At 34.0% G+C, this 13,396-nt stretch overlaps 1 protein-coding gene across 3 annotated transcripts; it reads left to right on the top strand.

Annotated features, from left to right (window-relative positions):
• The first annotated feature begins 5,986 nt into the window (after window positions 1–5,986).
• LOC132286226 (probable E3 ubiquitin-protein ligase RHG1A) lies at window positions 5,987–13,157 on the top strand. 3 transcript variants are annotated; one of them, XM_059788499.1, is made up of 7 exons: window positions 5,987–6,476; window positions 6,550–6,616; window positions 9,954–11,476; window positions 12,006–12,056; window positions 12,295–12,399; window positions 12,498–12,632; window positions 12,767–13,157. In XM_059788499.1, exons 3-7 carry the CDS (start codon window positions 10,013–10,015, stop codon window positions 12,908–12,910), a joined length of 1,899 nt encoding a protein of 632 aa, XP_059644482.1. In that variant the 5' UTR covers window positions 5,987–6,476; window positions 6,550–6,616; window positions 9,954–10,012; the 3' UTR covers window positions 12,911–13,157. The 3 variants fall into 3 exon arrangements, with proteins under 3 accessions (XP_059644482.1, XP_059644481.1, XP_059644483.1); XM_059788498.1 differs by having other exon boundaries at window positions 5,987–6,616; XM_059788500.1 differs by having other exon boundaries at window positions 5,987–6,616; window positions 9,975–11,476.
• Window positions 13,158–13,396: the final 239 nt, after the last annotated feature.

The following is a 13,396-nucleotide window of genomic DNA, read 5'->3' on the forward strand; positions in this document are numbered from 1 at the left end:
TGTCATCTGTGTTCGTATTACATATTAATTGTTGGATATTTCCCTCGAGTTTGAGCTTGGGCCTGATCAACCCGTGTCTCGGATCCGAGGGGTATCAAAGTAACTAGCAGTTGGAGGCTCCTTTGGGTTTTATTCACCACACAACAGTGAGGATTTTTTTATGACTTACTTTGTTTGAGGCTTGTAAGTTATGGTTAACAATGGTTATGTTTGTAAGTTTGTGGTTCACAATGTTTATGTTTTATTTATTTATTTATTTTTTTTTTTTGTGGTTTCTTAGTAATAGATGATGCTTGATTTGTGGTTGTGTATGCATGTACAATAATAATAGATTGATGATGCTACAATGGTAAATGTACTCAATATAGGTCAATATTCATTGCATAATTTTATTTCAAATAAATAACAAAAACAGATAACAGGAAGCAAACAAATACAACTATCTTCAAATACAAAATAGTTGTTTCAACAACTTGTAACCTTGAACCTATAGTTTATCTCTGCGACCTCAATTCAGCAACAACCTCAAGTAAAAGTTGATTTGCAGGTGAATACTCCTCAGCAGCACCAACAGAACCATTTATAGGGTTACACCATTCCCAAAAACTACATGTTTCATTTTCACAAGTATAATACAGCCTTCCTTTGTTGCGATTTTTGTCATTCTCTGTAACCTTCATTATAGCAAAATCCCCATAGCGACAAATCTTATTCCTATACTGTATATAGCCTCTGCCTCTACCTTCACGACTACTTACGCTTGATTGAGACATCACTTTACATAGGAGAATATAAGAGGGGAAGAGAGGCACTTTACATAGGAGAATATAAGAGAAGAAGTGCAAAAAAACATTGTCCCTATCTCCTATTTATAGAAGCCAAACATGACCGTTGGAGTTGAGGGGCAATCTGGGCATTAACATGGACTTTGTGGGCAATCTGGGCATTTTAATTGCTTTATAACCTGAAACCAAATATAACCGTTAATGTTTGTAAACAAACAGAACCGTTTAGGGGCAATCTGGGCATTAAAAGCTCATTTTTTGCTGACGTCGGCAAAAAGTATGTGATACCCCTCGGATCCGAGACACGGGTTGATCAGGCCCAGGCCCAAACCCGAGGAAATATCAAACAATTAATATTTTATAATGAACACGGAATACAAAATAAATTAAGAAATGAAATTAAAGCTGGAAGGAACTAAAAATAGAATCCGCAAAATATTATAATTATTAAAATCCATCAAACCCAAACTCCAAAACTCCATCAGTTTACAACTTGGGAATCCATCTCTAGTGGACCACTATTAAACATCCAAACGGAAAATAGAACAACTGAAATAAACGTCCAGAAATAAAACTATAGAGAGAGCCCTACATCGTCGGAAGAGTGAATAGAGACTTCTGCTCAGCACGAACACGTCTAAGCCTGGAACTGTCGTGTACCTGAAAAATAGAAGTGGGTCAGGCCCACGCGCAAGTTCTATACTACTATAATCCAAACAGAGGCCCGATACGCATGTACATCCTAAACAATTCAAGAATACCTAATAGTCCATACATATATATATAGTCACACTAAAGGACTCTCACTGGACTACAGGCCGGTCTCAACCTGAATAGAGGTAACATGCTAAAACGCACACGAAGTGGGCATATGTACCTATACCTAAACAGGGTACACCTCCAACCATCGTAGCCAGCTACACATTCCGATGCATATACGCTCCCTAGCCTTCGGTCCTGAGGCTCAAGCTCATACCGAGACACCATAACAGTACATATATAAAATCCATCCAAAACCCCTGGTATTGCCGCTCAACAAGTAGTTGCCATGACAATACAATTCCACGGGACTTAACTTTTAGTTAATCCCATCCTTATTCCAAGTAGGTGGGTAATGGTATTGTTTTAAAAACCAAACCCATCCTTAGTATGCCACCGTCCCATACCGGTGCCTACTTTCCAATCCTCCAGTAGTCAATAATACCAATAAATCAAGTATATATCAACTAAATTCCAACATCCAACATTCAATGTTAGCAGTGATAAAATAAGCATTGATAAACAGGGTCAAAACAACAACATATACATGCCCAATTTAAGTTGTTCCCTTTAGTCTGATATGAAGGCAGAATTAATTAAAACTTCCATTTAACACCTTACAAATGACATACAGATATGTAGGGTACGTATCACAAAATCCTAACCTCCACAGTTGATACTAACTGTGATAATGTAAGCATCAAAACAATATTCACAGTATGTATGTAGACATGCTCAAATTATAGTGTTCCACAAAACCGATCTAGTGTTAAACTCAAATCCTTCTAGTATTTAAGTTCCAATAGTTGCTATTACAGAAGTTAAGATAGCTATCATCTAGACCCATCCTTCCAATAATTTATACTAGCAGCGGTAAGGAAAAAGTGAACCACAGAACTACAATGCATCCACAAACATGCTTAGTCTAGGTTGAACAAGCATACAACACTACTGTAACTACTAGTTTCATAGCAAAACAAATATCATTTTAGTTTGGTTTAATCTTCATTAATCCTGGAATCATTTAAGAGTGCAAAGAGTATGAAGCCTAAGGGAAAGAGTAAGGATAGAATCTTGCCTCAGAAACTTTTGTTCAAAGTTTCAACGTCGTCTTCTTAAAAAATCCCGGCGAGTTCCAAAACCCGGTTACTGTTCATGGGTACGAAACACTATTCCCGAACTCAAAATCTGATCTCCACCGTTCAGATTGTGCGACACTGAGTCATGAATCTATCCTCCAAATTTCAGCTAGATCGGACTACGGATGAAGCGGGATCGGATGTTTGATGAAATCTGGGCAAAATGGAAAAAAAAAACCTGTGCGACCCAGTTACTGTTCACGAGTACGAATCACTGTTCCCGAGGTCAAACTCTGATCTCCACGGTTCAGATTGTGCGTCACTGAGTCGTGAACCTCTCCTCCAAAATTCAGCTCGATCGGACCATGGACGAAGCGGGATCGGATGTTTGATGAAATCTGGGCAGAATGTGAAAAACTGCGTTTTTCCTTCTCCACTTCCACAAAACGTGTGCTTTGTTTAAAAAAACCCTACACAGACGTCTACCTTATACTTATAGAGTTTTCCTAAACCCTAGGTTCATTTAAGTTTAACTCACAATCCTAACCGGCCCATCCAATTAACGTAGAAACTTACGACGGCTATAATATAAAACCCTAATTTATACTGTAATTAAAACCCTAGTTAGATGTATTTACCTAATTACCCTATTCGCCATTAAATACTTAACAAATAATCTAATTGAACAAAATAATAATTAGTAAACCCAATTAAACCAAATAAAACACACATAAAATAAGATACACATAGAATAATTAAACCAATTACACTTAAACCATTAACGCCAATTAAATAATTAAAACACTAATGCCAATTAAATAATTAAAACACTAACAAGTAATTCCAATCAAATAACTAAAAATAAATATCATTTAAATAAATTAAATCACCACAAAAGAAAACAATTAAGCACCTAATAAAAATAATGATACATAATCAAATAAAATGCACTTAAATAATAAATTAAATACCATTAAATAGCAGGAATATCCTTTTTAAAATTAAGGGTATTACAAAGTATCTCTGACCAACTTTGACCGTTGACTGAGGGGGGAGACTGATGTGTGTCAGAAAAAGTAGGGGGTCTGACTGAAATTTTGCAAACGTGGGGGGGTCTCCTTGAAGTTAGGACATACTTCAGGAGGTGTAACTGAAGTTAACCCTATTTTAATTGATGAAATTAGAGAATAAAAACTAAATTGAAGGTTTTGAAGCTCTAAAGATAAAAATGAACATTTTAGGGTTCGTTTGTCAACCGTTGTTATTTTGCATTCATGTTTTTATTCAAAATAAAAACATGTTTGATAAAAGTCAAAATGTCGCATTATTTTAGAAGAAACAACTAGTCTTTCTCTTTTGATCAAAGCTTCTAGGTCTCCAAGGTAAAGTTTATAATCAATTTAACAATTTAGGTGAAGTTGAGTGGAGAAAGTAGAGAAAAAAAGAAGAAAGATTTGTCTGTTGGGATTTGTTTGATGTTTGTCGGGAATTAAATCCCCATACATGATTAATTGTTGACAGACATCAAACAAATCTTTATTAACAAACTATAATAAAGATATAATGGTTATTTTACATCAGTGCTATAACGGTATAAAGTGAATAAACCATAATAACCATATAAATAATACAAACTATAATAGCTATACTAACAAACTAAATACTATAATAACTATAAATAATGGTGTAAATGATAATAACATTAACGGCCAACAAATGAAAGACGCCGCCGAATAACTAACAAATGAATGACGCCGCCGAATAACTGTTTATTTATGAATTATAATAAAAGGTGTAACAGTCATTTTGTAATTATACCATATAACTTAAATAATCAATAATAACGACATTGAACAACTCTTTATTAACGAATTATAATAAAAGTATCACAATTGTCTTTAAAAAAAAGTCTAACGGTGTAAACCATTATAGTGGTATAAAAAATTGTAATCAAAGATATAATAGTCGTTTATAGTATATGACAAAAACATCAAAAGCCAATAACTGAAAGACGACACCGAACAATTATTTATTAACTAACTATAATAAAAGGTATAAAGGTAGTCTTATAATTACGGTGTAAGAATATAAATTGAATAAACTATAATAACTGCTTAAACAATATGAACCAGGCATAAACCCACATATGATTTTTTTTCTTTCTATAATATACTTTAGTAATTTGTTTTCTTTTTATTATATACCCTTAAAAAATTACTATTGCCCCCTGGAAAAAAAAAAAAAATCAGTATTGCTCCCCTCCCATAATATTGTAGATCCATCTTAACATGAACTATAATAATTATATGACGTTATAAATGATAATAACATTATCGGGCAACAATTTAAAGACGAACAACTATTAAGTAATGAACTATAATAACTGTATTAACGATCTAAAACATATAATAACTATATATAATAGTATAAACGATAATGACATTAACGAACAACAACTTAAAGACAATGCCGAGCAACTTTTTATTAATAAACTATAATAAAAGATATAATAGTCATTTGAAAATTACACTATAACGATATAAACTGAATAAACCATAACAACGTCATAAACAATAGAAATTATAATAACGACGTAAAAATTATAATAACTATATATACAGTATAAATGATAACGATATTAACGACCATTAACGGAAAGACGACACCAAACAACTTTTTATTAATGAACTATAATTATAATAAAAAGTATAATTGTCGTCTTATAATTATGATATAATGGTAGAAACTGAAATAAACAATTATAATGATATAAATTATAATAACTATCTTGACAATGTAAAAGTTATAATGACTATATATAACGATATAAATGATACAACTATAACAACTATTATAACAATATAAACGGTAAAAACTAATAAATAAAAAAACTAAAATAACGACATTAACGACTATTTAAAATTAAAATGTTAGCATAAACAACTTGTCTTCTCTAGGAAAGAATATAACGGTAATAAAATAACGACATTAACGGCCATTTAAAAATTAAAATAACCACATTAACGACCCATCTTTTCTAAAAATAATATAATGGTATAAATTGTCATATCCATGCCAAACTAAAACAACAAGTACAAAAAAAAAAAATCAAAGAAACAATTCACAATGATAATTGGCAATCATAAATAAAAAAAAAAAAGAAAGAAATGAAATAATGAATATAAAGCATTGAAAAAATAACTCCATTTCATGAATTGCAAAGACACAAGTGAAAAACATATATTACTGTATTATTCTATATATTATATATTTGTTGGATAAACACTGATTAATGGTAGTTAATTTAAAGTCAAAAGACATTTGAGAAAAGAAGAGCGCGTGTGGGTGCATTTAAAGTTTGAACCAAAGCTAGAGAAGATAAGTATGAATGGAGATGCTTAGAGATGAAGACGAAGGCAAAGAAGCATAACGGCTCACGCTCGAAGCAGTGTAGTTACCATATTTTCTAGAGAGAGAAAGTAGAGAGTCAGTGTGAGAGAGATGCCACGAGTAGGCTCTCACTGCGGTCCTCTCTGCCTCACCATACATCTGGTGTTCATCTAAGACGACAGTTCAACTTTAATTGTCTGTTTTCGGAAGTGTAATTATGATTCCAATCCTCCTTTTGAAAGCTCACATTTTCCAGATTACACAAACCTGTATAAATCCCCCCATCTCGCCCTCATTTTCACTTCACAAACCAATCTCTTCTTTGCTTTGTTGGTTCAAGCAAGAGAGGGCTAGAGAGAGAAATAGGAGGAGATTTAGAGAGAGATAGAGAGAGAAGAGGTGAATAGTGTAAGTTATTGGGTGTGTGATTTAGTCGGTCTCTACCCATTCTCGCTTCTGCTAGGTCTAATCTCTGTTACCATTTTGATTATTTTGATTACTTTGCGATACAGTGGGTGATAAGCATATTTTTGCAGTGATCCTTTGTGTTTTGGACTTGACCCTGCCATTCAATCGGTCTCTACCAATTCTCGCTTACTTTTGGTATAATCTCTGTTACCCTTTTGTTTATTTTGATTACTTCTGATACAGTGGTCGATAAGCATATTTTTTCAGTGATCCTTTGTGTTTTGGAATTGATTAGTTGATTTTTAATCTGCTGAGATCAATGGTTGATAATGCGTTGTTTATATATATATATATATATATATATATATATGTATGTATGTATGTATAGTGATTCTTTGTGGTTTTTGGGATTGCATGTCTGATTTTAACCCATTTTTGTTCCTCTATTTTACATTTGAGATAAGTGATTGATAATCTTGTGCCCGTCTATTTCATTGTGTTTGATTTTTAATCAATTTGTTTCAGATTTTTTTATTTTTATTTTTTCAATTGTTGTTTTTGGTAAGGTGTTTGTACCTAACTGACTCTGATAATCAGTTGGCATGAGCTGACTAAAGAATGAATTAAAGCCCTTTTCTTTGTGTATTTCATAGAGAGAATAATTTTGTGATGTGTGTGTGTGTGTGTGCGTGTGTGTATATATATATATATATATATTTTTTTTTTTTTTTCTCTCTCTTTGTAACTTTTTACCGATCAACCTTCAAGTTTGTATTGAAAAAAAAAACCTTCAAGTTTGCAAAATGTTCTTTATGATGTTAGCTTTTGTAATTCAAGTGATCCTTATTGATACAAGGCCTTTTGGCATAAATCATTGTTTGTTTATGGATTAGGTTTAGACTTTTGAAACTAATTATGGGTGATGATGCTTCACTTCTTTTATTTTTTATTATATATATTTATATACATGTGTGTGTGTTTTCTTTTGTCTATGGTGGTGGTATAGGACCTCTTAGAACACCTCATAGTCCACCATTGGGTACATATAGTCCCCCGTCTCACATGCACCAAGCAACTACCGGTAAATTCCACAGGTTGGCCTGAGGAGATTCAAACTCTCTTTAAGGGGGAGGATTTACTCCATATCTCTTATGACTGTCTCGATATTAAGCTATTTGGGACCATATTTGGTCCTGTTTTCTTATGCAATGGGTTAAAACCATAGAAAGTTGTGGTTACCTTGATGATCTATTGGCCTCATTTTCAAAATGCCCTTTGGCGTTCCTCTGCACTCCCACCCACTCCACATTTGGTCCTTTACAAATATTGTAATATATGGATAAAAGTACTATAATATGTTATTTGATTGGGGGTTTGACACCAATGTCATGGAGAGAGTTCTATCTTTGATGTTTTTCTTCTTTGCCCCATTTCCAGAACATCCTTTGGCCATTTGATTTGGTACTTTCCAAATATCCGAAATCCTAATATATGGATATGGAGAGGCTTCTATCTTTGATGTTCTTCTTCTTTCAACTCTAAGTTTTCCTATGATTTCCTTTTTAGTTTTTTTTTTTTCCTCCTTTTTCTTTTTATTTTATAATATTATTTTTTAATAAATATATAATTTTTTTATTTTTATTTTAGTACGTGTAATTTTTTATTAAATGCCACCCTAAAATCTCTAGTTTTGAAGTTGTCCCTTGGGCTCAATATAATTCTTCAATATATGTATGTATATATATTTATTTAATTATATAATTGCTTTAGTGTATGTAATTTTTTGAAATTTTACAAAATGTCCCCATAAAATTCTCCCCTTCTAAAAATTTCCGTAACACTTTCTTTCTTTTCTCTATTACTTTTTTGCCTTTTCAAGTTTCTTTGATCCCTTCAAAAAAATTTGCATTCACTTTCTTCAATAAAAACCTAATTTTCTCTTCAAATTTCTTTCATTTTTCTTTTCTTTTTATTTTCTTCTTCTTCTTCTTCTTCTTCTTCTTTTTTTCACTTTCTTAAATTTTTTTATTCTTGCACTCATATATGATGCACGTGCAATAACATTTTTCACACTTCTTCTTCTTCTTCTTTTATTAAAAATTTCACTACAATTTTATGAACTTAATGTTCATATTTTATATTTTTGAACTTTTTTTACTATATATTTTTTAGAATAATGACTTTACGTGCTGTTTTGCCTCATTGTTAGTTGAAAAAAGAAATTGATCATGCTCATTGTGCCCTCCCTGAATTAAATTCTTGACTTTGTGCTTCTAGTAGTTTGGAAGCTAGGATTAGGCTGATGACCTATGTTTCCTTTTCTTTTTTTCATTCTTTATCTTTGTTCTTTGTGTGTGTGCGCGTGTCCATGGTTGATGGGCGGGGAGATCTTACTTTATCAATGAAATTTTTAGATAAGTCATCTTCCAGTTTGTAAATAAAAGATCACATATGTTTAGCTTTAGTTTGCATCGACGATTTAAGTAGCCTTGCATTGACATGGCATAAAACCTATGTATTAATAAAATAGGGGTATTTTGAAATTAGCAGGGTGATTCTTCTTGTTCAAGGTGACATTGATGATTTGATTTTCCTGTATGCATATTTGATATTGCCCATTGGCTATCCTAGGACTTTCTTCTTAAAAGTTCTTTCTTTTTTGGTATTTAGGATTAGATATTTGACAATAATGAAGAAAGAAGTCCTTTTATTTTATTTTTTTTAACTGTCTTAATCTGTATTCCTGTTGTGTGTGTTTATTAAAGTTCTGTGCCTTTCAATTTGAATTTATGGGTTAACTGAAAGGAAGGGTCTTTTGTTAATAGGACGACCTTGCTACTCTAGTTAAATAGATATATGGGCTACTCTAGTTGAATTTTTTAATTGCTTGATGAACAAACATACATCAAATAGTGGTAAGTTCAAGCAAAAAATGAATTAGATACAAACAAGCTAATGAATTCATAAAGAGACTCATTTTTCCTTTTTTGGCTTTGTGATCACATATATGAATCCTTTGGGTTTTGCATATGTTACTATCAATCTTGATAGATGGTGGGGCATTGCATGCAAGAATGGGGTGAGATGTGCATTTCCATCTCAGACAGGTGTGATAAGACACGATTTCCAAATTGCTTAATTCAATGCACTTGAGAGAATTTACGTATTTATTTGGTTCAGGTTTTATATTATTTTGGCTTCGAGTTCTAGTTCATACAGTACACAAAGCTTTGACGACCTCTTCCTTCTACTTTTGACTACTGAAATTGAAAAATAAATTGCGTACGTGTCTACTGTCTAATGGAAATATTTCGTCTTACTTCACTTTCTTTCTTTTATAAAATAAATCTCCCCTTTTTTTTTTTTTTAATTTCTTTCTTTTCTTGTTGGCTTGAGTTCCGGTAACATGACATGTTATTATTCATCGTTTTTAAGATTTTTTTGGCAAGTCATTATTCATTCATTATTATACCTGTATATGCATATGCTGCTATATAGAAAATTATTCCAGATCCACTATTAATGTTTGTAGTGTGATTTTGGGGCTGTGGAGAAACATTGTATGCAAAACCTTAGTTGCCAGAACTTCAAATGGGGGATGTTTGGGCACTGTTACAAGGACGAAGCGGCAGATCCAATTTGTCAACCCAAACACGTCACTTTCACCACAGTTCCAATGCCAATGATTTTTGGGTGGTTCCAGATAATGTACTTCCAGGCAATGCTTTAGAGCATGGTGGTCATGTGGGCTGGATAGGTCAATCAAATTATGGTGGGAACTTCTGGTACCAAATCGGTCCGGAGGAATTACGAGAAAGAAATTACGAGCCAAACAGTGTCCCTATTTTGGGAAATGTTAATGGAAGCCTCAATGACTGTCTGGTTGTGCACGGGGCTTCAACTTTACAAGGTGCCAGTTCAGATGCTATTCGTCATAATTTAGATTTAAATGTAGTAGAGACGGTTGAAGAAATGGGTGATAGGTCAGTTCCTTCATCAGATGGTCATTGCTTATCCTGCAAAAGAAAAGCCCCCGAAGAAGATACTGGAGAAATGCATCTTGGGGAATATTCAAGCTCCACTCAGCAGGCTGATTACCCTGGAGGGCAAGCTATTCCTACACCAGGCAATGCTTCAATGAACTTGAATACATACACTCCCTTTAATAACCTCTCAAATGCTACGCAGCCAGCGCAAGTGAACCCTATGCTTGGGTTTGGAATGGTGGGACTCCATTCTAATGTGCATCAAACTTCTAGTTTTGCAGGAAATGGAGAAAGCCTCCGCAGAAATATCCGTCTTAGAAGAGCTCCTGTAAATCAACAAGATTCCCAAACAGCGAGCATAGCTTTGTTTGGGACTATCGTATATCAATCTTCCGAGTTGATGCCTGTGGCATCAATGGCAAATTCAGTTTCTGTAGTATCGCCTCTTATGCATGGTCCTAGTAACTCTAACTCTCGGATCATGCAGCATTGCCAAGGGCATCAGATTACTAGCTCAAATTCTGTTAATGTGTCATCTATTGCAAATGGAAGTGATGCCCTGCTAGCGGGAGTGAGTTTGCAACATGTCCCGGGATACACCTCTCAACAGCCTATTATCATCTCTGAAAGTGCGAGGGTCAACTTGGAACCCAATCTAACAAATTTAAGAAATTCCCGAAGTATTTTTGATTCTAACTCCGGAATTGGCTCTAGGGCAGATGTCCAGCTATCTGATCCTGCCTGGCTTCCTCAGCAAAATATTGCTGAAGGAGCTCAAAATGGATCGATTGCTGGCAGGCGTCCATCTTCTGCTCTTCCTGGGTTTCCTTCACATAATATTACTGAAGGATATGCACATGGATCATCAGGATTTCTCAGGCAACCACCTGCTAGAAGAATCACCTGGAGAGATGTTCGTGCAGCCCAACGTGGTGATCCCCGGGCTATGGTGACAGTTCTCGCACCTAGCCTCCAGAGGACCCGAGAGAGATGCGGTGCTATGGCTAATGGAACTTTCCATCCATTGCAGGCTAGTGATGCTTATAGTAGGGCAGTAATGCGATACGAGGTTTTGTTCTGTCCTCTGTTTTTCTTTAAATCTCACAATTACTCTGTTTATATATTCTTTGTTGCATATCATGATCTCTAATTATTTTTTAAACACTCATCTTAATATCGAAAAAAAAACAAAATAATGAAAGATATTCAAGAAAACATTCCATGGTGTATGTGATCATGGACAACTTAGAAGACCAAATTGTCCTCTCTTCCATAAGTTGTCAAGTAGTCAGTCCTACATTAGCCACTTAATAAATTTGTTGAAAAAAGGTCATATCTTCAAGTTAATTGTAATTGAAATTTGAAAATGGGTGCCGTTATCTATGCTTGAGGATGAGATAACTGTCTGTGTTATTCGAAGTCTGTAAATTTTTTAATTCATCATTTTGTCTTAATCTTTTATTGGATACTTGCACTCTTATATTGAGATGACATATAAATACACCCTCATTTGTTCTTTCTGTAAATTGGTTTCCTGACCAATGATTGTGACCTATCATTGAATCAGATGTGTAAGTTTCTTCGTTTTCTCGTAACAGCTTTATCGTCTTGTGGAGCTCTTGCACTTATCTGACAACTTGGATAATGAGGTTAGCATTTCACTGTGTTATACTTATCAAGTTCTTTATTTTCTTTGATTAGGTGAACCCTTCTTTATCCCCACTCATATTTCTTAACTCGATGCTCGTCGGAAATGGACAAAACTTGGGAGTTATTATCCAGCTGAATTTTCATATTGGTTTAGTACTTTCTGTATTTGTATCTGTCTCAAGTATGCAAAAAAAAAAAAAAAAACTTTTATTTTTACACATGATTTGATCTCTCCAGGATAATATGGTTGTTGATGAGTCGATGATAGATATTCCACCTTTTGGAGCGTTCTATGATATGTATGAAGATATGCGTCTTGAAATAGATGATATGTCTTATGAGGTAACGCTCACTAAAGAGAAGTAAATAGTTTACATGGCATTGCACTTCCTGTCATTGTTGTTGAAGATTGCTTCATAAATGATGTTTTTGGGGCTTAGGATTTGTTGGAGCTGGAAGAGCAAATTGGAGATGTGGACACCGGAGTGAGTGAAGAAGCTATTTTGGCGGCTATGCAGCGCCATAAATATCAGCTCATCACATTCGGAGAGAGAGAATTATGCTGTATTTGTCAGGTTAAACACTTTACATTCTTTGTACTCAGCCTAGTTTTAACTTTCGTTCTCCCGCCTCTCTCCCTTTTTTTTTATATATCATCTTGAAGCTGTCTATTAATTTTTTTTTTTTCCTTTCTTGAATCCAATTGTAGGATGAATTTGTGAAAGAGCAGGAACTCGGGAAGCTGGAGTGTGGCCATCAATTCCATTTCGACTGCATCAAAGAGTGGCTCTTCGAGAAAAATTGTTGCCCCATCTGTAAACAAACTGCATTGGGCGTTGGCGAGGAAGAATAATGAATCTCGGAGCTCTCTGCCCCAAAACTTGCTAGACTTCTATCTAAAGTATTTTCCTTTTATCCCGTGAGACAATTTCCGTTACAAAAAAAACATGTGATAGTCCAAGAGAACCTATGAGTTTCAGGCAATCTAGAAGCTTGGATTTCACTTGTTTTAGATAAAGACTTAATTGTTGTAGTACTCTGTGTGTTTGCTATGTTGCATCTTTTGATGGGCATTTAAAATCTGGTCTTTTAATAGTTATTTGGAGTTTACTTATAAAATCTGGTGCTGCATATAACATAATAACATATTGTTGATGGCATTCATTACCACACATAATATTATTCCTACAAATCATTTAATTTGAATCGCGGCCATGGTTTACTGTCAGTTTTGCTAGATGATCATATTGTTCATGTATGTTTTTTTGTCTAGCAAATATACAAACTAAGTGAACAGATACCATTTTCTTTCCGGTTTGTTTCAGTGAAAAGGTGCCAT

The sequence above is a fragment of the Cornus florida genome, unplaced genomic scaffold, assembly GCF_030987335.1.
Source record: "Cornus florida cultivar Cherokee Brave unplaced genomic scaffold, ASM3098733v1 CherokeeBrave_3.0.0_Hap2_Chr11, whole genome shotgun sequence".
Taxonomy (NCBI): Eukaryota; Viridiplantae; Streptophyta; class Magnoliopsida; order Cornales; family Cornaceae; genus Cornus; species Cornus florida.